We start from the raw sequence: 25,089 nt of genomic DNA on the forward strand, positions 1-25,089 counted from the left end.
CCTTGCCCACAGCCACTCACGCTGCTTGTCAACTCCATCTACAGGAAGTGTGCTGGGAATTCAAGCTTGGCCTCTACCAATTACTTCCTAGCTTGTGACCTTGGGTAGAATATTCAACCTCTCTCAGCCTCAATTTCCACACCTGTAAAACAGCTAACAGTATCTCCCTTGCGGGGGTGTTGAGAAAACTAAATAAAACGCTGGATTTTGCAATTCTCTGGAAAGCAGCTTACCAGTGTGTGACTTTGACTCTGATCAGTGTGGTGCCATTACCTCCTGCCTACAGGTCCCTGGATTTTGAAACAGGATGACAAATTGATGACAGCTGCATGCATGGCCCTCAGACCACTTGGCTTCCTAATGATGACCTAATGGTTTTCCACAATTTGTCAGCCTTTCCTTCACCTTTGGGATTTGGAGCTCATTAAAGAACAGGCCTGAGAGATACAGCGTGGGCAGCACAAATATGATCATCTCTCCCGAGTCTGGCTTCACCTTCCCCCGTTATTCCCGTGCAGGCACTGCTAACCTGCACAGGCTGAGGTCTTGCTCTCCAAACTTCATTGCAATTTTGGGTACTTATGAGTCCAACAAAAAAAAGGTCCTGAGAATACCACACTCATTCCACACCTGACCCCAGCACTGTATCCGCTCTGAGGAGACCCCAGATCTCTGAACAGAAACTCAATCACCTGTGCTTGCTGGGGTATGCTTTTCAGAGAAATAGGAAATGCTAAAGCAATGAACTGCTTCCAGGGCAGCTGAAGTCACTGGATTGTGAGGTAAAGCTAGAGGTTTCTCCCAATCTGTAGCTGAGAAGTGTGGGGAGAAATGTTTATCTTTAAGAGGCCTACCTAAATTGCCCCTTCCAGCGTTAAAGATTTTAGTAATTCATCCGGCTTTGGAGACCTGCAGCGGTACAGCTGAACATCCATTCTCCCGGCATAAACACCAACAGGCAAAACCATCAGACACAAGCTTTCACAGCTGCCAAGGTACTTGCTGTCTTTAACATATTTCATACCCAACTGGGCTGTATTCTGTTTACCAGTCTCCTCCCCTGGTCTTGGAAAATTCTCCTTCCAGCCCTCTGCCAAACCACATCCCTATTTCAAACCTCTCCAAATTCTCACCTCCAAAAAGCAGTGCCAGGCTAGCACACCTGGCTCCAATTACTCCACAACGTGCCTCCCCCAGCCCCAGCCCCAGCCCCCCAGCCTCCAACATGCCTGATTACTTAGCACTTGCGTGTTCATTTCAGCCCAGCTGCAGCTGGTTAAGTCTATTTGGTTGGGTTTCTATCGTGTGTGCTTAGGGCAGTGAGATGTTTCTGTGTCTCTGTCCTTTCTGTTTACAGGTGTTGCTCTTTGTCCTTGGACGCACAGTGGGTTGTGAGGGCAGCTTCCTTCCTCGCTCCCACAATGCTTTGCGCTGGTGCCCAGGCCCTGATGGCTGCTGCCTGTCCAAATGCATGGTTCTAATTTATGTGGGGAGGGGCCTTTGCTCAGCAAACTGAAATGATTAGTTCCTCTAATCTTCTATATTTCAATAAATAAAAGAAAGAGGCAGAAAGATTCTTGTGTGTATTCTGTCCTGATGAAACAGTAGAGCTCTCTGGAAAATCATGAGCTGTGCAAGGCAGTAAGATCTAAGCAGTGAAACTCAGAAGCATTTCCCAAGAATTTAGAGGCCAGACTTGCCCCCAGATCTGTAAATCCTACTTAATCCAGGTTTTAAAAAAAACACGTAAGACGACATCAGATACCCATAGTTTACATTTCGGCTATTAGGAGGTTCCTTACCCACTGTATGCTTTGGGTTTCTTATGGATATTTTCTAGTTTAACAATTCCAGAAACACTTTCAATTTTTTTTTTTTTTTTTTTTTGAGACAGTGTCTCACTCTGTCACCCAGGCTGGAACGCAGTGTTGCAACCATAGCTCACTGCAGCCTCAAACTCAGGGGCTCAAGCCATCCTCCCACCTCAGCCAACAGAGTAGCCAGGATTCCTCTACAGGCACGCACCACCACGTCTGCCTGATTTTTTGTAGAGACGGGATCTCACCAAGTTGCCCATGCTGGTCTCAACCTCCTGGCCTCAAGCAATCCTCCCGCCTCAACCTCCCAAAGTGCTGGGATTACAGATGTGAGCCACCACGTCCAGCCTGTAACTTTCAATTGGTATTTATTACTAAATGCAAATTATGCTGTTTTTCATAATGTAGGCCTGGAATAACTGCACTAAAAATATATCCTTAATTTTCAGTGTAGCCTCAAAAAACAACAGCACTGAAAGAAATATTAGAGTTCAATCTCCCCAACCTGTTTATATTGACAAAAAAGAAATTAAGATCCACATGGGTCTATACACTTGCTCAAGTCTAAACAAAGAAGATCATGATAATCCTGTATTAAGTCCTGTATTAGGACTCACAATCCAGTGCTATCTTCTATACCTTGAAACCTTGGCTTAAGAAATGTTACTTTAGCCTGAACATACCAATATCAATAATTAGATCTTCCAAAAAAATATGAGAAATTTCCAAATACGAAATTTCTAGATTTAACCTACCTGCTAAAGCTCAACTGTTAGGCTAATATATTCATTTGTTCATTCAAACATTTATTTAATGAATATTTATTGAGTGCTTACTATGTGCTGGACACTAACTGCTGGAGATATCAGTGAACAAAATAAAACATCTATCCTCATGGATATTCTAGTGGAAGAGATCGATAATAAACATGCTTGAAAATAAATGAATATCAGATGATGATGTGAATTATTTTTTATAAGTAAAACAATGTCAGCAGACAGTGTGTGGGAGTTTATGGCTATTTCACATGGTCAATGCAGGCCTCTCTGCAGAGGTAAGAGCAGAGCAGGGACTGGTGGAAGGGAGGGAAGGTGCCACATGAATAACTGGGCGAAGGGCTCCAGGCAAAACCAAGAGCCCGTGCAAAGGATGGGAGGCAGGAAGTCAGGGCCAACTACTGCAGTGAACAATGGTGAGAGTGGTAAGAGTGGCGTGAAAAATCAGTTAGGGCTCTGGCAGGGACTGGGATTTTATTCTAAACGTAATGGGAAACCACTGTATGAAGCTGAGCCGGTGAACTTCGTGACTGGACTGAGGTTTTTAAAGGATCATGCTGGCTGCTATGTCGAGAATAAATCTTATTAGCTACTAAAGATAGTAGCTGATGTTCTTTGAGTGATTATATTTCACACACTGTTCTAAGCACCGTCACATTTTAATTGTTTAATGGTCACAGCTACCTTATGAAGTAGATGCCATTATACCCACATGAGGAAAATGAGGCACAGAGAAGTTAATTAACTTGCCCAAAGTCACACAGCTCATAAACAGTGGAGCTGGGCTTCCAACACAGGCACTCTACTCCAGATCCTGCGCTCCTAAGAGAGGTGGGCTTGGGGGCCACTGTATTTCAGGCAAAAGTGTGAGGGTGGCTCAGACCAAAAGGGATGGTCAAAGGTAGGCAGATTCAGAATATATTCTTAGGGTAGAACAAACAGGGTTGGATATGACATCTGAGCAAACATAGGAAGTCAGAGATAATGCCAAAGATTTTGGTCTCGGTAACTGGGTGGCAGCGTCCTCTACAGAGATGCAGAGGAAAGCGGTACACAAACTGGGCACAGGAGGGCTGCACGGAACTCTAATATGAGACAGAGTCTGTTTCCTGTGCCACTGTGAAAAATCACCAAAAACGGAGCGGCATAAAACAACAGAAATATATTCTCCCACAGTTCTGGAGGCCAAAAGTCTAAAATCAGTATTGCTGGGCCAAAATCAAAGGTGTCAGCAGAGCCACACTCCTTCCAGAGGCTCTGGGACAGAATCTGTTCGTGGCCTCTTCCAGCTGCTCGTGGCTGCTGGCATCCCTGGGTTTGCGGCCCCATCCCTCTCATCTCTTCCCCCACGGTCACACTGTTTTCTCCTTTTTTGTCTATGCCATACAATCTCCCTCTTATAACGATACATGCAATTGCACGTAGGGGCCACTAGATAACCCAGGATAATCTCCCCATCTCATGATTCTTATTTAATCACATGTGCAGAGGCTTTTTCTATGTAAGATGACATTCACTGGCTTTAGGATATGGACATGTCTTTCAGGGCCACTATTTAGCTTATCACAGCCAGGAAAACCACAAATAAGAATAATAAAATCCACAGATGTGGATAAAGAGTTAGCAAAACCTTTTCTCTTTTATATGAGAATTTGATCTTCTGTTAACTGTCTCACTTCTGTAACCCTGGTAATCTGGTAAGATAATATGTCAACTATAATACAAGACAAATTGCTTACTGGGACTGGAAAAATTTAAAAAATACCTGATAGGAAGTGCTATTTGGGGGCTTCCCTGAAAGCATGGACTCTTGTAAACCAGGCATGTTTACAAGGGTGGGCACCATGGAAATTATTCCCATAGAGCTGCAGTCCCCAACCCCCAGGCCGCAGCCCGGTACCAATCCATGGCCTGTTAGGAAACGGGCCACACATCACTGTCTGAGCTCCATACCACCATGTCCCCACCCCAGGTCTGTGGAAGAATTGTCTTCCATGAAACTGGCCCATGGTGCCAAAAAGGTTAAGGACCACTGCAAGTATAGAGCATAGTTCCTACACGGATGTGAGGCTTTTAAACTAAGGTATTACATACACACACACACCCCTCGCCTTCTGCCATTCAGCCACCAACAGGAGAGCACTGCTGGCTATATGAACTGATGTGTAGATGGCCACAAGGCACCCAACAAAGAGGGATGCCTTGCTGCTCTGCTGCCAGTTGTCGTTTTTGTCCCACATCCTTTTAGTAGAATGAAGCCACCCATGGCCTGTGATGGTCTCTTGGGTCTGAATGTTTATTTGAACCCAAGAATCGTCCCCCCCACCCCGCATGAGTTTGTTGCCACATGTAATACAAACATAGTTTCAGTTAGTTACTTCCATTGCTTCCTCCACCAAACCCTTTACTACAGTTACCAGCAGGGAAAAGGGGGGAAGTATTTGTTTCATCTGTTCACAGTCTTGTGGTCTCACTCACAACCAGCAAAATGGCAAAAAGGGGCCAAGGCAAACCTGGAAACAGAAATTAGTAAATTCACAAAAACTGGGTTGACTGTTCCCTCAGGGAGGAGGAGTAGTACCTATAGACAAATATGTCACGCTGCCTGCGCTACGCCTTCCAGAGGCCTCTCCTGCAGAATTAAATGCAAAATCCCCAACCCACAACCCTGCTGGAAATGTGCAAGTGGGCTCATTACTCAGAGTCAAGATAAAGGATAAATCTTTACGAGTACCGTAAGTATGAGTCATAAAAAATAGGAAACACATGTAGGACGTATACCCAGTAATAGCACCAAGCCAGGGAAAGTGTTTAGGAAATGTATATAGGAACACATGGCAAAACAGGACCAAAAATTGCCCTTGTACATTGCTCCCAAACACATTAAAAAAAAAAAGTCACAGCAAGTCAAGGTTCCATATCACTCTGGTCTCCAATAAACAGAGGTCATTTCCATATTTGGAAATAGGCTGGTTTTTAAAAAAAAAAAAAATGCAAATAGGAGGAGAACTGAATCAAGAAAAAGTAACTTGGAGTAGGCTTTGAAAGATTTTATGATTTGGGAAATTTGAACGGCTTCCAACTAAAATACTGGGAATTAGATCTTAACAGTATTAAAAATGAACAAGAAAGATTCTTTCAGAAAAACACTTGTTCACAATGGTAACATTACCATTTCGTTTAGATTCTCACTATCTTAACAACCAGTGGTGATGAAGGGGAAAAAAAGAGTGAAATCTTCAAACCTTATGGAAAGCAGGAAACAAAAATAAACAGCAACACATGCACTGACAACAAACCAGCAGCAATAAAAGGCCTGCATGAAAGCCCTGGGGAGGACGTGGGGCACAGCAAGAACTCACAGCCAAGAAGAGGCACAGCCCCCTGGTCACCTGCACCAGATGAAAATCTAGGGGGTGTTCAGAACATAAGGGAGGGTGATCAGGCCCCTAAAGTCCTCTAGGGCCAGATGACTTAGGCAAAACACATCGTGACTGGACATTAAGCTCTTCAGTTGTCACTGATTTTGAAAGGCTCCAAATTTAACACTGTGCATGGCAAGCAAAGGAGACAACCTGAATGCCTGTATGCTCACATTGAAGCACACGTGTCCCCATGGGCCTTTGGCTCCCCTGGACTTCAGCCTTCTCCTCTACCTCCAGAAACTGCTGCTTCCCAAGGAAAGCACTGCTTGCCTGCCTAGCTACTTGCGGTTGAAAGGAGTAGGAGAGGCATATGTAATGCACTGGGTTTTTTGTTTTTTTTTGAGACATAGTCTCACTCTGTCACTCAGGCTAGAGTGCCGTAGCGTCAGCCTAGCTCACAGCAACCTCAAACTCCTGGGCTCAAGCAATCCTCTTGCCTCAGCCTTCCTGGTAGCTGGGACTACAGGCATGCGCCACCATGCCCGGCTAATTTCTTTCTATTTTTAGTAGAGACGAGGGTCTCACTCTTGCTAGGGCTGGTCTTGAACTCCTGAGCTCAAAACAATCCTCCCACCTCGGCCTCCCAGAGTGCTAGGATTGTTTAATGTACTGTTTTTAAATTCACTAAGTCTTAAATTTACCTAAGACTCCAAAAAAGTCAATGCTCTTTAGGAACGATTCTGAGGCAGAAATCCCAAAATAACCCCCACCTCACAAAAAAAATCCAACTCTAGTCTATTAAAAGACCCCTGCAGCATGGCCAGAGCTGAGAAGTATGATAGCTCATTTTCCCTCTACCTTTCATCTCTCAGCCCTCTTGGCAGTCAATAGACCTCTTTGCTCCTTTCGCCCAAGGTACCTGGGTACGTGCTCACATCACTGGCAGTGAGGCCACACTTACGGGGGGCTCAGCTCTTAGGAAGACATCACTGCAGCTTCCATTTACGTCAGCCTACAGGTACTGAGTACCTACCCTGTGGCAAGCCCAGTGCTACACACAGAGAACCTACAGCCACATCACCAACTTGCTGTAGCAAATTCAAAAAGAATCAGATGCATGCACACGTGTGTCAACAAATAGAAATTAAGCTTTAATGTGCACGACGTGATGCCCAGACAAGGGTTAGGCTACAGCAGTGACACTGGATCCTGAAGCTGGCTCTGTCCCTGGCTCACAGGTAGAACCAATAACATCTAATCAGGTCTCCCTTCAAAAGGAGCCAAATCATGCCTGCAATTTGCAACTCTTCCCCCAGGAGAAATAAAAATTTTAGATTCAGCTGAAAGACTCTGTGGTTCAGGTAAAAAATGCCACAAATATACAGCATTATTGTAAGGTGTCCTGGACTAAAACCCTATCTATATAACACACTGGGCCTTGATATTTTAGCCTTTAGACAAAGCCAAGGAGCTCAGGGGAAAGGACTATTTCACTTAGCCAACAGCTAGCTGAGGTGCCCTGGCGGGCTGGAAAGGAAAGAAAGAGCACACAACTGCAATGAAGCCAAGGCGGCAGGTCTTCCAAACACAGATTCAGACTCCTGTGTCTTTAAGGCCAGACCCTCATAAATGACTGCTTCTGCTGGACACCACGCTCTAAATAAACAGACTCTTCTGGCCGACACACACTTCCTGTAGGGTTCTGGTGGGTAAAGCTTAAAGGCTGCCAAATCCAATGACCAGCAACTTTTGAGCTGACTTAGAAAACAAGCTACAAAGACTTGAGTCCAGAGTAAACAAAGGAAAAAGCCACATTAAACAGGGAACAAATTACTATACAGGCAGGGATATTTTAAGTACTCACTGAGCAAGAAAACAAAATCAAAAAAATTAAGTTATAAGGTATTTAATAATGCATGATAGAGTAAAATGCCCTCGTTCAATTGGAGGAATCAAAGTTAATTAATTCCAGCAATATTAAGAATTGGCTGGGAGCCGCCCCTCCGTCATGAGGACAGATCATTCTCAACAGCCCAGCTTCAAACCCAGCTCAGGTCAAATGCGCCACCCAAGGGAGCAGCATAGAGTCGAAAACCATTTATAGCCTTTTACCCAGCTGAGGGAAAGGACTAACCAGTTTACTAAAAGATGACTAAAACCCCTAAGAGTAAAGAAGAATGTAACAAAAATTTAGAAATTGGCTAGGGGAAAACTGAAACAGAGATCTGCAGAGTTTAAAGATTAATTAAAGGAGATTTAATTAGGAAAAAAATACATCAAAACACTAATGCAAAATGGAGGACATCTGCTTTGCTCTAGTGGTTAAGAGTGACCTGGGAACCAAACACCGAGTCCACTGACAGAATGCAAATCCAATAAAGATGCACTGCGGAAAAGGAGTCATTTAAGGGACTTACAGTGATGCTTTAAGTAACATGCACACCATTCAAGCACCCAATCTGCATAGTGCAAAAGAGGCCAGGACCTAGTTCCTGCCATTAATAAATCCACTCACCAGCTGGGTGTGCAGGATGAACACGTGAGATTCAGCAGCAAATAATACAAGAAAACATAAAACTCCATACTCTGGGAGGTGCAGGCTGTGGTGGGGAGAAGAAGAGGATTCAAAGCAATGTTTAGAAAAGAGGGAAATGGAGGAGGGTAAAGGAATCAGGAAAAGGTTTGCTGAAGAATTAAAACCTAAGCATGGGCTTCTAACATGGCAAGGATTGAGAGACTTAAGAAAGTCCAGGTAAAATTAAGAATAAAGGAGGAGGGCCACAAATCCAGCAGAGAAGCCAGGGCAGGCCCAGGAACCTGCACCCAGGGATTCAGATGCAGGGCGTCACATACCACGCCCACTTTGAGAAGCACTGATGGAAGGATCAAGTCCAAATCCTCCCGCGTGTGGCCTTTCAGGTCTCATCTTCCACTCCAGGCACCAGCCCACCCCCACCATCGTCCCCATCCGCTGTTACAGCGCTTGGCAAGCTCTTGCTGCAAAGGGCCAAACAGTAAATATTTAAGGCTTTGTGGGCCACGTGGGTCTCTGTGACAGTATTTCACTTTGCCGTTGTTGTGAGAAAGCAGCCATAGACGATATTTAAACAAACTTTATTTACAAAAGCAGGCATCAGACTGATGAATGGATAAACAAAACATGATAAAGCCATACAAGGGAATACTATTCAGGAATAAAAAGGAATGAAATAACTTTTACAAGCTACAACATGGAAGAACCTCAAATGCATTACACTAAGTGAAAGAAGCCAGACACAAAAGATCCACATATCGCATAATTGTGCTTATATGAACGTCCAGAATAGATAAATCTAGAAAGCAGATTAGTGCTTGCCTTGGGTTAGTGGGTCAGGGGTGTAGGTGGGGCACCCACAAAGAATGGGAGAGTGACTATTAATGGGTACAAGGCTTCTTTTTAGAGTGATGAAAATGTTCTAAAATTAGACTGTAGCACTGGTTGCACACCTCTATAAATATGCTAAAAATCATTGGCTTGTACATTTTAAAAAGGTAAACCTAACAGTATGTAAATTGTATCTCAATAAAGCTATACTTTAAAAAACAGGCAGTGACCAGGCACATCTATAATCCCAGCACTTTGGGAGACCAAGGCAGGAGGATTGCTTGGGACCAGAAGGTCAAGACCAGCCTGAGCAACACAGCCAGACCTTATTGCCACAAAAAAATAACAAAAATTAGCCAGGCCTGGTGGCACATGCCTGTAGTCCCAGAGCCAGGATGATCATTTAAGCCTGGGAGTTTGAGGTTACAGTGAGCTGTGATCATGCCACTGCCCTCCAGCCTGGGCGACAGAGTGACACAGAGCTGGCAAGGAGAAGAGACCCCGTCTCAAAAAAAAAAACAAAACAAAAAACAAAAAAAGAAACAAAAAAACCCCCCACAGGCAGCAGGCAGGATCTGGTCTGTATACCAGCCACACCAGGTACATGGAGAACTTTCCTCCACACTTGGTTTCTGCTCTTCCCATTCCGTGGTCCCACAACATCTACTTGACTTTTAAGCTCTTTCTTCTGGAAATCCTTCCCCCACTTCCAGGTAGAATGAACACTCCCTTCATTAGTCTTCTGCAAAATTTTGTTAATATGCTATTATATATTATTTGTTATATTTCATTAAATTTATTCTCCCTCAACCCCAATAGATGCTGAAGACACAAAGATGATTAAGAATCTAGTATATAGTGTCTACCTGGCACACAGTAGGTTCTTAATAAAGAATTTACAGAATGGGTCTGTGAATGAAGAAACAAATGAATTACTGAGGTATTATCTTGGGAAGACTGGTTTTATGAAGTGGTTCCCAAGCCAGACCAAAGAATCAGAGCCTAAAGCTGAAGGCACCAGTCCCAGGAGACTGGTTAAGGAGGCTGCAGGGTAAGGCAGAGAGGAAGAGAGGAATTCAAGGGAAATTGCAGAGGAAGTCAATAAAACATGGTGATTGGCCAAATATAGGGTTTAAAGGGGAAGGGTAAATCCAAGATGGCCCAAAAGTTCCAAGACAAATGGTATTGGTGACATTGATGGGACAGGGAAGATGGGCTGAAAAACCAGCACCAGAGTCAGGAGAACTGGCTCAGGAAGCTTCTTAAATTCAATTTTAGAGATAATAAAAATTATTGCTGGCTAGCATGTGACTGTCTACTGTGTGCCAGGCATACAGGCTGGCTCTAAGTGCCACAGAAATATCTCTCAATCGTCTGTGAACCCTCTAATGAAGTGCTATTACCATCTCCATTTCACAGATGAGGAAATGAAGCTTACAGAATTAAGTAACTCACCCTGGGTCACAAATCTGGGGACTGACAGAGCTGAGATTAACCCTGTATCTGCCACCAGAGAGAATACAGTCACAGCCACTCCTCCAGGCCACCACATCTCAGGCACCCAGCAGCTGAGATGGGACCCAAGAGGCAGAGCACTTTAAGACACGTGACTGGAGCGCCACTCGAGAAGTCTGGAAAGAGTTTTGGGAGTCACTGGCAAGGAGATGAGAACCAAAATCCTAAGAACAGACAAGCGACAAGCCACTTCAGGGAGAGTAGACAGAGAACAACACAGGGCAAGGACTGGGCCTTAGTCAAGAACACCTGAGAAGGAAGAAAGAGCACCTGGGAAAGGAACAGAAAAACAGATGGAAACGTAGAAGGAGAACCAGGAATTCAAGAGAGATGCCAGAGGGGGGTGGTCCTTGACAACACTGAAGGCAGCAAACGCTGAGGAGGAGAATGAGGGGGAAATGCGACACGGAGAAAGAGCTCTACAGTAGGTGCTGGAGTCCCTGGGTGCCCGCTCAGCCTGGCACCAAATTCTTGATTGACAGCAAACACAGCACCTCTGAAGGTGGCTGGGACCAGGTGGAGACTGGGGCAACTCTGGTCCCAGCAGCCCATGAATGGGTCACAGGGGCATCTTCAGTGACTCCCCAGAGATGAGCTCAGGCCACAGAGTGGGAAGAAGGGAAAGAAGGACTCATAGACATTCATTCATTCAAGCGGAGTAGGAAAGGAAAAGAGAAATAAGATGATCTGAGAGGTGATCAGAGCAGCTAAGTCATATGCGGCCTCTTCATCATGGAAGAAAGCAAAGCAAAATGAGTAGGGCTGGGCACAGTGGCTCATGCCTGTAATCCTACCACTTTGGGAGGCCAAGGCAGGAAGATTGCTTGAGGCCAGGAGTTCAAGACCAGCCTGAGCAAGAGCGAGACTCCATCACTACAAAAAATAAAGAATTAGCCAGGCGTGGTGGTGTGCGCCTACAGTCCCAGCAACTCAGGAGGCTGAGGCAGGAGGATCACTGAGCCCAGGAGTTGCAGGCTGCAGTGAGCTATGGTGACACCACTGTATGTTAGCCCAGGCGACAGAGCAAGACCCTGTCTCAAAAAAAAAAAAAAAAAAAGTAAAATAATTAAACATGTATCTAATTTATACAGGAATATTTGGAAAACACAATGGTGGGGAATGATTGAAGGTAATACAACAAGTACTTCTGCAGAATGTGGGTACTTAGAGAGATCAGCAGTAAATTTCCTTTTATTCTCAAACAAAATGTCAAGATAGCAGATAAGCTATGGAAACCAGAAGGTACAAACTGGATAGTTAGATAATCTGCACGCACACGAACTGGACATTTGCCCAGTGGGCACATCTGGGGCTCAAATCTGTAGACCTGCTCCTTTCTTGGTTCTATTGCTTTTTTTATACTTTCTGAAAACTTCTAAGAGCAAAAAGTCACATTTTCAACTGTGGAGGGTACTCTTGTGGAAACATTTTCTACAGCATTTTCAGGAAATTATATCATTTTTTCTTAAAAGTTAAGAGCAGTTACCATAGCAACAATGGTACAGGTCAGAGTTCTAACCCTAACCTCCATAAAGTCAAAGGCCCATTGGAAAATGCTAATGCTGGACAAATTTTAAAAGGGGTCAGGGCAATCTCTTCTCCACTGGGGGAGAAGTAATAAGAGAATTTTTTTCAATCTGCCCAGCCAGCATAGAACATAACCCCGCATTGCCTCTGGCTAAAATGGCAGGATACAACTGGGCTCAATCTCTCTGGTAGGGCAGACAGCTGTGCTTTTCTAGGGCAATTTTACAGCCTCTGGACATTACTGTGGTAAGTGACAGGGTTTAAGTGATGTGGCCAGCCAGAGTCTTGGGAGGAATGTTGTAACTTCTCAGCTTGTGTCCTGGTTTGTTTGCTAAACCCTGGTGTTTACTATTATCTCTCTGATTTTCTGCTTTCACTTTTCCTGAAACTCCAAGACTGGGTTCTTGGAGAGTCCTATACTTGAGAGTTAGCTGAAGTTTCAGACTGAACATCCTGTTCCATAGTGTTAGAAATCGTCCTTCACTAGTGAAGCCAGGTCCAACCCTGGCTGGACCCGCCCCAAGCCAGGCCAGCCAGCGGGTGTGCTGCCTTGCTGCCCCCGACCCTCCCCATCCAGGCCTGCACTGGCACCTTCATGCTGCCCCACCGGGTATCACCATTTAAACTGCACTGAGGGTCTTCAAATGAAGACACAATTCTTTTTAAATGATGTGCATGTCCTATTCATTTAGGCCTTCCAATCCTACATGAGAGAGAGAGAGATTCAACTGCCTTCAAAGGTAACGAAATAATTTATACAACAATACTCAAATGAATGGAGAAAGAGGGAGGAAATGAGAGAGAGAATGGGGGAGGAGGATGGACAGAACGGAGAGATTGAGAGAGAGAGAGAAAGAGGAAGGAGGGAGAGAGAGAGAAATGCATGTAACAAGTTCTGGCCAACAACGGACCACGTATATGATGGTGGTTCAATAAGATTATAATACTGTATTTTATTGTACCTTTTCTATGTTTAGATACATAAATACTTACCACTGTGTCACAATTACCCACAGTATTCAGTACAGTAACATGCTATACAGGTTTGTAATCTAGGGGCAATAGGCTGTCCCATCTAGCCTAGGTGTGCAGCAGGCTACCCCATTTAGGTTTGTGTTAAGTATACGCTATGATATTCATGCAACAACAAAATCACCTACGACACATTTCTAAGAATGTATCCCCATTGTTAAGTGACACATGACTGAATACCTGTTGCAGGTCTGTGACAAAATGGCCAATTCAAAGGTAATCTTACCCGTCAGGCTGAGGTGATTTCCAGAAAAACCTCCTTTTAAACAAACACTAGGCATTGTTAATATGTGGAAGATAACTTTGTTTAGAAACCAGATTTCACCAATACACAGTATCTGTGTGTGAGTTTACTTTGATACTTGCTTAGTACATACTACATATAAAATATCTCAAACATAAATAGCCCTGCGTTTTTTGTTTGTTTGTTTTTTTCCTGCATATGCACAGGACTAGTATTGGGAAGTCATTCATAAATAAGAGCAGGGGAAAAAATGCCCCAGAAGGAATGTAGCTAGTTTGCTGGTGTTTATTTGGTGGTTTTGCTCTCACATATGTACTCTCCAAAAAGCCAGCCCTGAACTTCTGTATCAGTTCTTTTAGTAATGATGGGTAAAAGCAACACACACACCCATCCCCCTACCCCCATCACTGTTGTGTCTGTATTTTGATAACTGGGTGGGGGGAGTTGTCCATCTATTAATATTGCAGAAACAGGGAAAGATTACATATAGATAGGTAGGTAGGTACTTACATAGAGATCTACAAAATGGTTAATCCCTAAACCACTGAATTCCGCAAAGTAAACAAAAAGATGTCAAATCAGATGGCAAAGTCTGAATACTGAAACTCTTGCATTTCATTCTTAGCAAGAAGAGTCTCTTAATGTGTTAGTTTTCTCTAATCACACAGTTAAATCAAGTTTGGATATAAGAAGTAGTGAATTATAAGCAGAGGACAGGTGAGCTACCTTTGTGAAGGCAGCTGAAAGCCTTGGGGGTGGGGGGTTGACTACGAAAACAGACAAGAACACAAAAGGTCTCTTGGCGGTGGCATTTAGCACGGGGATTAGCACAGCCACATAGAGTGCGATGGCTCCTGAGCTCAGCCCTGCATTTTATAATTACTGACATTTGGTGTGATAATCCTAAACCATGAAAGGAAAAGAGAGACACTACCACACACAGACCAACGTTAATATTGCCCCAAAGCCTCAAAGAAGGGAATAAAAAAAGGACTCCCAAAGACTGGAAAGCACTATCACAAGACTATACACAAAACCCAAACCCTCACTAAGAAACCTGCTGGCTCATCTAACAGGTTTTGTAGCCCAGAACAAAGTAAAAGCTACAAGGAAAAGGGAGGCGGTCTGGAAGTATGGAAAAAGCTTGCACTGTAGAATCCAACAGACACAGCTCAGAGGCTGGCTCCACAACTCGCCATCTGGTTGTATAACCTCCCCAAGCCCCAGCGTCCTTTTCTGTAAAAACAGTGACCATGAAGCCTCCCTTTTGAGGCCGTTAATGGGGAATGACAGAGCCAATGCCAGTGCCTGGCAGGTGGCTGGCCCCCAGGAGATAAGCCCTCTCCACCCCTATAGTTGCTGTTACTGTTATTTGGGAGATACGGGAGCTGTTAAGAGGCAAGCGGAACAGTGAGTAGTTTAGATATGTTTCCTTCCTTCTCTTTATCCCAACTGTGGTCTTTCTTGCCCTCAAAAAGAACCAAGAAAGGGACAATGTTATGCCACAGTCCTCAGAGAAGGTACAAAGTAAAAGAGTGTGGAGCCACATGTGTGATTAACCACACATCCCATCTGGCTGTGCCTGCCAAAAAGCCTGAAGCCAGATTTCAAACGCAATCCTACCAACCACATTAACCCATACGGCTCACAAACCACATTAACCCATATGGCTCACAAACCACACATTCTTCTTTTCACTTTGGTCCTTCTTTTGTATTTCTGCTTACATTGTTGGTATGTCTGTTGCTGGAAACCCATCCCAAATCCTCTTTTGGATGAGGCAGAGAAGGAAACACATAAAAGTATGGAGGGTTATGAACTTTCTGATGGGTGAAGTTATTAAACCCAGCCCCTCTCCCATGATAATGGAGCCTCCCAAACCTCACTCCACCCCTACAGCCAGGCACGGGCACGCCCAGAACAGTCGCTCCTTTACTGTCAAAACAAATACATAAATTTAAACGCCCATATCTTTTATATACATATGCAACAACTAACTAGGGACTTATCCTCAGCGGCCTTTCATCATAAGCAAGCAATTAGGCAAGTGGGAAACAGAGAAGATACACCACCACATAAAAGCAGGTCCACAAGTAAAAATTAGATGAGAGGAAACAAAATTGTTGCCATTCCAGCAACTAATGAAAGTATGTTACTGTAAACAATCCGCTGAGGCGCTGTAACTCTCTGCAGGAATCAGGAAACACCCTGAGGGATCAAACTCGGGAGTCTGACGGGAGGGGATGGGTGCCTCTTACTTCAAAGTCAAAGGTCACTAAGAGCTGCTTTGACAGAGATGAAAACAATGACACGGGTCCCCATTTATTCTGAAATAAATCTGATCTCTAGGGGCTGTTTACCATCTTCTGCTCTCCTGTGGCCAGAGAGTCTTTTTCCAGTTTCCTGTTCGCTTCTAAGTCCGTTGTTTCCAAAACCAAGGATTACAAATGAGAGGTGTGTACTCAGATACAAACCACAAGGACAGGTCTCCTCTGACCCCATGAGAAGCCAGCAGGAGGACCATCGGCAAAACAGCGCTTTGGTACAGAGGACTTTTTTTTTTTATGTTACTGTATCAAGTGTGTTTCTGATACAAACTCTGCGCTGGCCTATAAAATTGTTTATCCCACTTAAGCGTAACTGTTTCCCCAAATCTTGTCAGCCTGCTGTGGTTATTACTTCCAGGTGGTATGTAGGCTAGCACCTCCTCCACACAGGAAAATAAGCCACCTCTTCTCAGCTGAAGAACTTTAAGGCCCCTGGGAGGTAGAAATTTAGAAAATTTTAGAGAAGGGATGATTTATAATAGATCTTGATGCTGCTCCTGCACCAGGAACAAGTCAAGGGGAAATGGGGTTGATTTAGTGATTCCCTCACATTTAAGCATGACATTGTGAAAAACAACTATGGTGGTCCCATCATAGTCACAGTCGATTATGGCTTGGAGCCAGCATGGTAATTCTTTTGCTCATGTGTAACAGCCCTTATCATTTCATTTTCTCAAATATTAATATTTACCTTCAAAATTTGGTAGAGACTGCACACAGGTTGCCTCTGGCCCTCCTACTATTACCCCCAAACAGATCAGCTATTATTCTTAGCATAGACCATATCATAGCATATCTATAAAAATCAAGCTATCCATTGAGAGAAACAACAATTGTTGGCTGAATTTAAGTTGGAGAAGGAGGCAATCTTGGTTTAAAAAGGTGAACTGAACCAAGGTAAACTTTATAGGCTCATGAGAATGTCAACAGGTTGAATGATTTTTTAAAAAATAGCTTTATGGAGATACAATTCACATACCATGAATTGTAGTTTAAATTAACCCATTTAAACTACAACAATTTTTAGTATTTTCACAAGGTTGTGCAACCATCACCACAATTCGATTTTAGAACATTTTTGTCATTCTCCCCCATCCCCAAAAAACCCACGTAACCATTAGCAGTCAATCTCCATTTCCTCCTTTCACCCTAAGCAACGACTAAAGAAAGCTACTTTCTGTCTCTATAAATTTGTGTATTCTGGACATTTCGTATAGAGGGAATCATATAATACGTGGTCTTTGTCTTCTTTCACTTAGCACAATATTTTCAAGGTTCATCCACACTGTGGCACATATCCAGTAACATTCCATTGTATGGATATACCACATTTTATTTATCCATTCATCACATGATGAATATTTGAGTTGTTTCTACTTTTTGACTTATGAAAAATTCTTCCACGAACGTTCAGTTTTTGTGGGGACATATGCTTTTGTTTCCCTTAGGTATATACCTAGAAGTGGAATTGCCGTGTCATATGGTTCAAGTGGTTTGCACAGCTTCAGTAATGTATCTCCACGGTCATCTATGAAGACAGTGAGAGATATTTAATACTTCTTCCCCCACATCTTGCCATCCATAAACAAACTCTCTTTAAACCTCTCATTATCCTTGCCCTCGTGGTCTGACGTCTCCCTCTACACTCACTCTGTATATGTAAAATACCCCTAGGTCTGCTGTGTGACAGCAACCCAGAGCCAGATGGAATCTCCAAAGATCAGTTATCCGACATCGTGTTTTCAAACAGGGTTAAACTACAACCATCTAATTCTTAAAGGTCCCCAAAGAAGGAAATAGTGCAATTTCCTTCAGTTGCCTATTCTCAGAAATGCCTTCAAATCACTCGTCCAAGATGATACATGTATTATACAAATATTAGAGCAGAATAATCTTCAGATTTTTAAAGTTTGAAACTATCCTCTGAAGGCCCCGTTTCTTTTCTTCCTCACTACACATGCTATACCCCTGATGCCAGCTAATTTTGTGTATCCTCAGTACTGCTGTGTCCAAAAATGTATTCCATTTTGATCTAACACAGTAAATACAAACGTGGGGGAGTTCTGCTGTCACTCCTTGAGCTATTTTTCTTTTGCTTCAGTAGTCTTATTTGAATCTTTTTTCAGAGTCAACAACAGTACCGCACAATTTAACATCAAGAATTTTCTGCTGTTGCTGCTTCTGTAATAGCTTGGACTTTCTTTTCCTTCTCAGTTCCTCTGAGAGAAGGATATATAAAATGAGTAATTATTGCTGCTAAAGAATTGCTGGAGTCAGCAACGCTTCATAGGAACTGCATTTCCTCCTCTCCCTCCCACCACAAACTCTCCCCCATAAGTTAAGAATTAAAGACGCGTTACTGGGATAAGGAAATCTGACCTGAAATATGAGTTGCAGCAACAATGGCAAGCAACCAAGAGCATTAACAATAATTTCCAATGTAGCTGGAAAGGTTAGATGATCCGTCTTTGAAATGAGCCAACTCTGCACACTTTCACAAGATTAAAATCAGTTTGCTTTTCCTTCTGAATGCCTCGTGCCTCTCCTATTCCTACTACTCCAAAAAGATAAAGTGGTTGAGGCACACAAACAAGCGATTCTGGAAATTAACTTTCTTGACCAGAAGAAAGCTCAAAGATAAATTCCATTCTGCATTAGTTTTTCTATACTTCACTGTGGTCAGGCCTGATTGTGGTTTCTCTCTCTCTGGAGAGAGAATACCTGAGTGATAACATTTCTGACACACAGAAGCTTAAAAACAGAAAGAATGGTAACTGTGTGTTATCTTGTGGGGAAATCTACTCTCTTAAATGATGGCCATTCACTCATGATCCAGGCCATTTCTCTCTGAAGGTGATGACGTTCAGCAAATGAGTTCTCTCTGCACCTGTAGTTAGTGTCTGAGTGCTTCAAATGGTGCAGAGCACTCAGGAACTCACAGAACACTTAGGAACTGTGAGCCTGTGTCATCCTCATCATCCCCATCACCACCAGGACCATCGTCATCTTTGAGAAGCTGCCTGGATGGCGACAAGGCGCTGCCCTTAGGGCTTTTCAGGCAAGTTCAAAGCATTGTCCTTATCCCGGAGGGTTCCCTTTCCCCCGACTCATCCTGCAGGAGCAAAGAAGAAAGAGGGGCACGGGAGGAAATGGCAAAGACACGTTGCAATTACAGAGGAATGGCACCTTATTTTGTTTTCTCACAGTCATGTTGAAAAGGCGAAGTTCTTATCAACACTCTTCCCAATGTGGAGGGCCAGGAAAGGGGAGAGCCAAGCAATCTCCGGAGAGAGAAGCCCACGCTGCCTGGAGAGCAGTCCGTTATATTCAATCCCGCTCTCTCGTATTCATACGTGAGCATCCTTGTGGAACCCCAGAAAATAAGAAAATAACTCTCTGCTCAGAAAATCATCCTTGCAGACTCAGAGGAGTGGGGAGTTGAAAGCCAACAACACCTGCACCTACCTCTCTGTGCGGCTGGCCGGGCCCCTGGTCCGCGGTGCGGAGGTTGAGGACGTGAACCTCCTGCGGCAGCCCAGTCGTGCCTCTGCTGGCACAGCCTGACAGGACGGTGAAGCTCTCCATCAGGGCCTGCACAGGATGGGAGGCATTGACAGGTGACAGTTCACACTGGGCGCCGGGCTCTGGACCTGCCAAGGGAATTGCAAATATGAACCACTCAGAAACAGTCATTAATTCTGCCTCAGAGGGGGCATTTTGAATGATCAAGCCATTGCCAGTCCATCAGAGATGCCTTTCCAGGTAAGCTGTTTCCAGAACTAAATGCCAAAAAAGCTAGACTATTCTTCTAAGAATCCCAATCTCCTAAACTTCTTTTGAATGATTTTGATATGTATTTGATTTATTTATTTTTTATTTATTGTTTTTTTTTTTTGAGACAGAGTCTCACTCTGCTGCCCAGGCTAGAGTGCTGTGGCGTCAGCCTAGCTCACAGCAACCTCAAACTCCTGGGCTCAAGCGATCCTTCTGCCTCAGCCTCCCGAGTAGCTGGGACTACAGGCATGTGCCACCATGCCTGGCTAATTTTTTTCTATATGTATTTTTAGCTGTCCAGATCATTTCCTTCTATTTTTAGTAGAGACGGGGGTCTCGCTCTTGCTCAGGCTGGTCTCGAACTCCTGACTTCGAGTGATCTTCCGGCCTCGGCCTCCCAGAGTGCTAAGATTACAGGCGTGAGCCACCACGCCCGGCCATATTTGACTTTTTTAATTCTCTTTTGGATTCACAAGTCATGAATGTGTGCCTCTGGATAGAGAACACCTCCATTTGACATTTGTGTTTAATTCCTCCTTCCTCTCTTGGGAGAAAATCAGAGATAAATGGAATAAATTGCTTTAAGTCCCAATAATACTGTGCATAAATAAGATTAAATACCTAAAATTGCAATCCCCAAAAGTATAAGGTATTGCTCCTCCCTTTAAGAGCTTCCCTTTACTAGGGAAAGCAAAATAAACTTAAGAACAAGGCAAAGCAAGACGTAATGAGCAGAGGCAATCAGGGCCAGAGGTGTCCAGCAAAGTTTGAGCCAGAGGTCAGAAAATCCTCCGAAAAGAGGCAGGATATGAGCAGAGCCTCAAATAAAAAAGTAGAACCTGGTGATATTTGGTTCCTGCTTCCTCACTCTCCCTCTAATCAAGCAAGGCTTAAATTCTAAATCCAGCCATTCCTCTCCATCTCTACTTCCTTACTGTCCCTGGACAATTATAAATCTTCCTGAAAGGAGTTTCAGGTCGCAAGCTCTCCAAGCCACCTTCCATCCAAGAGAAGCCTAATCTAACCCAGAGGTGCTTAACTGTATGATTGTTCCAAACGCAAACACCTGCCCCCCCCCCAACCTCTGCAGAACTGCTGGCCTACTTAATACGGCACACATGAGGCCTTTCTTAACCTAGCCCCTTCCTATCTCTCAACCCTCCCCACTCCAGCAACACCGACTTGCTTACAGGTCTCCAGACATACCATAATGTTTCTCAACTTCATGTCTTTATTCAAGCCTATTTCCCTTACCTAAATTTCTCTTCCACTCTAAACATCCCGAGCTGCGGGAGGCACTCTTTCTCTGTCCTCCCATAATTTCTCTGCCAGTCTCCACTGTTGCGTTTACAGCACGACAACCACTATACACAACTGTCTTTGTCAGTCAAATGTGACCTCTCTGAGGGCCGTGGGTTACTCATCTTTGTATCTCAGCACCCAGCTGTAAGTGCCTGGCATATACGAGATGGTCAAAAAATATGTGTTAAACGAACAAGCAAATCATTGCACTTTTAAAAAAAAGTTGCCCCCTCTCTGATTGGTGAGCAGGACATCCTTCCTGGGACTTGGATTTGACTGTCAGGAATAGAGGAAATAGGTAGCTAGAGTGATGTGAGGTACTGCCCCTGTATGTGTCAGCCTCATTTCACACTGGCTGGATTGATGGAGAGAGATATCCAGGGGGGAGGAGGAACAGGATCCTTACTCCTCACACATTTCTCTGAGCTTGGTGCTACTGTCCCCATTTGATAACTCAGGAGACTGGGTTTAACACACAGCACCCACTAAGTTACAACCTTCCAAATGGAACCCAGATAAAAGGCCTGAATGTACTCTAATTAGTCCTTCCTTACTTCTAAATAAGAAAGGAACTCTCCAGGGTTGCAGCCCAGATCTGTATGCAAACGTAGTTCAGAACCAGCCAGTCCTACACCTCACTGCTCTATCATGAGCAGACACCCTCGCCCTGCCTGGTGGGCCAAGTCTATTTCAGGACTCACAGAAATTATCTAGGCTGATAATAGCTATCTGGTCTGTAATGAAGTATGTGCCTTCTCAAATAATCACTGCCACTCTCTGGACTGTATCGCTGGACCGTGCCCAGCTGCTTTCTGAGAAAGCATGAGGTGGTGAAAGAAGATGTCCCGGCAGCAGCAACAAGACGTCCTGAACACACATTCCCTGGAGCCCCCGGTGGGGCGCGGGGTGACAGTGTGGGCAGGTGCTCCCCTGCTGCCCTCCTCCTGCCCTCCCAGCCGCAGTGGTTTGTCTGGGGCATTTCACACCCCAGAGCTCCAAGAAAGTCTCCTACTCCTACTCAACTCTGGGGACACAGACTGAGAAATCCTTCTGAATTGGTTTCAGAGCCTTCTGCCATGAATTTGCAACTATCACAAACACTAAGCACAAACAAAATACTTTTCAGTTCTACTGTGGTATGTGTGCAAAGCTCTGACCGGGCTGTAGTTCTACCCAAAACACATCTGTAAAAAGGCCTGCAATCGGCCTGATTTGCTCTCCTCCTCATGATGCCACTGCCCTTCGGGATCTTCCTGAAATCACCAGGCTGCTCATTGCCACACTCAGCAGGAGCAAAAACTCAATGGAAACAATCAGAGGATAAGGTACTCCCCACAGAGGGACGGAACTAGGGCGGGAAGCCCTCAGTGCTCAGGACGAGCACTCCTTGCCCGAGTGTCTGTGTTCTCTGTCCTGCCAGAGTCCGGGACAGGGGAGAGCCCCTCTTTAAGGACTGTAGCTTCTGCCATGGGTTATACAAGTCAGTCTAAGCAGGGGTGGGGAACCCGCAGCCTCGGGGTCACACGTGGCCTTCTGATAGAATCTAATTTTTACAGAGCAAATCCTTGTAATAAAAGGATTCATTCTGTGAAATTTGGATTCCATCAAGGAGCCACACCTGGGAATCTGGAGGGCCCCACGTGGCCTTGAGGCCGCAGGTTCCCCACCTGGCCTGCCTCTGGGTCCCCTTCATGGTCAGGATCCTGAAGTGCAGGGTCAATACTCACTGCCTGGGACACTGTGCCCACATTTTCTGTGAGAATCAAAAAACAGACATAGATTTAGGGGTAAGACTTATGGTTTTGTAACCTACTTTGAAATGCATCCAAAAAAATAAGATGGATTGATGGAGAGATATTTGATAAAGCAACTATTGCAAAATGTTAATTGTGGAATCTAGATGTTCACTGTACAATGATTTCGACATCTCTGTATGTTGAAATTTTTCATTTAAAAAAAATGTTGTGGGAGAAGGGCAATGCGTATAGAAAATTGAGGTCAGAAATGCCTTAAGAAACCTTCCTCAAGAAATGTACCACACTCACACTGCTGATGAGAGCAAACTGATACAACTTTTCAATGATATCAAAAGACAAAAAAGAAGAAAAGTGTATCTCCTTTGACCCAGCAACTTTCCTCTACAAATTCATCTTGAAGACATAACTAGAAAAGTGTAAAGAGTGCAGAATGTACAAGTGAAAAAAATTAAAACTTAGAGAATAAAAAGAATTTCATGTGCAAATGGCCAGCTAAGGATATAGTAACTACACATATGATGTAGATTAGGCATCTCCTAAGAGAACAGATGCTGTGTAGGACTAAGGGAAGAGGGGCTTCCCTTGGAGAAAAAGAAGGACCCTTTTGCCAATGTAGGAAAGGGGCAATGTGATTTTATGAAATTTTCCTTCATGTATCTTTGAGAGACACTATTCTGCTGCAGCTGTTCCACCCACACCTTCCAGGTAAAATGTCCCCCATGCCTTCTTGAAGTGCTCTATCCTTTCTCCACAAATTTTCTCAAGCACTTCCATGGGTTCAACCTCCATCTCTTTGTAGAAACTCACACATTTACAGGTCCATCTCAGACTACTTTTTCTAAGCACCAGGCCCAAATATTCAAGCGCTTCTTCAACATCTCCATTTGTTTGTCTCATGGACACCCAACCTCAACATGCAGAGCTCAGCATCTTCATGCCTCAAACCTGTCATTCCTACTTCATTCCCTCCCTCAATAAATGGCACCAGCCTCCACCTACATACAGCTGGCGGAAATGTGGAAGCTGTCCCAGCATCACCCCTTCCCTCCCCTTATCTGATGGATTCTCTCTCTAGCCTTTCAACTCTGTCCCCTTCTCTCCACCTCCACTGGAACCATCACCTCTCTCACCCTGACTACTGCAAACAAAACCCCTAATGTTTAGTCCCACCAAAATGTCTTCTACAGAGTAGCCAAAGTGATTTCTTGAAAAACATAAATCTGATTATACTTCTCTTTGCTTAAAAAGATGTACTGATCTCCCCACTGCTCTACAAATGAAGCCCCAAAACCTCACCATGACTTACAAGGCCCTTCAAGATCTGGCCCTGCTTCCTACTGTGGCCCCATCTCCCATCACCTTGGCACTTTCTCACTGTTTTTTTTAGCCATTTTAATGAGGCACAGACCTGCTAGTTGTCTCCCTGTATCAATTGTTCTGCTCCTCTCTCCAAATGTTAACCAGGCACACAGCCACTCAGAATGAAAGCTACAATTCCCAATCCCACTTGCAGCTAGGTATGGTCATGTAACCAAATTCTGGCTAATGTGGTATGTACAACTTCCAGGGAATTTCCTTATGAAGAGAAGGAGATGTATATATAGATATATACACACATACATCTAACAGCTTCCTCCAGGAACATTTGCCCTACCATTCTGGTACTTCCCTCTGCCTTGGCAAGACGAACTCCTACTCATTCTTCTGATCTCTCAAAGAAGTTCCCTTACCTCTCTCACTGTTAGGCATATGTTTTTTCCTACTCTCATAGCACTATTTTCTTCACAGAACTTCCTGTGATTAGACGTATATAACTATTTTTGCAATTATTGATTTTAATGTCTGCATACTCCCAAACACTGCAAACACTGAAAAGAATAGAACCCAACCGTTCTGGTTTTTGTTGTACGCCTTTCCTCAGCACAGTACCTGGCACACAGTAGGCACTCAATAAGTACGGACAAGAGGGGGAAAGAACCATAAGGTAGTCCATGCTTGATGGATTTCATACCTGTAAGACACTACTCTATCCTAGAGTTCTTCCTTTCACACTTTAGCTAAGAGTAAAAGCTTCAATCTGTACTAAAGGGAGAAAAAAATCAACCATGAAATGAAGGAGGTAGCATTTCTGGTTGCTAAGAATCAAGTCCCAGGTGGGGCTTCCCCACCCTCAACTGTCACACAAGGCAGGAAACCCAAACTTGTTTTGGTCCTCTCTTCCCAATCACCCTTCTGGCAAGGCCCTTCTCTCCAGGTGGCACACCACGCCCCAACCTCATCCTGCCAGGC

The 25,089-nt window shown here is 44.1% G+C and overlaps 1 protein-coding gene across 1 annotated transcript in view; it reads right to left on the reverse strand.

Moving 5' to 3' along the window:
• TGFBR3 (transforming growth factor beta receptor 3) overlaps positions 1-24,793 on the reverse strand; it is a 118,750-nt gene extending 93,957 nt beyond the window's left edge. The window contains exons 1-3 of the mRNA XM_069479190.1: positions 24,730-24,793; positions 22,662-22,796; positions 19,433-19,617 (exon numbers count right to left, since the gene is read on the reverse strand). Coding sequence (XP_069335291.1) covers positions 19,433-19,617; positions 22,662-22,796; positions 24,730-24,793 — 384 coding nt within the window. The remainder of the gene's footprint in view (positions 1-19,432; positions 19,618-22,661; positions 22,797-24,729) is intronic.
• Positions 24,794-25,089: the final 296 nt, after the last annotated feature.

The sequence above is a fragment of the Eulemur rufifrons genome, chromosome 8 (assembly GCF_041146395.1).
Source record: "Eulemur rufifrons isolate Redbay chromosome 8, OSU_ERuf_1, whole genome shotgun sequence".
NCBI lineage: Eukaryota > Metazoa > Chordata > Mammalia > Primates > Lemuridae > Eulemur > Eulemur rufifrons.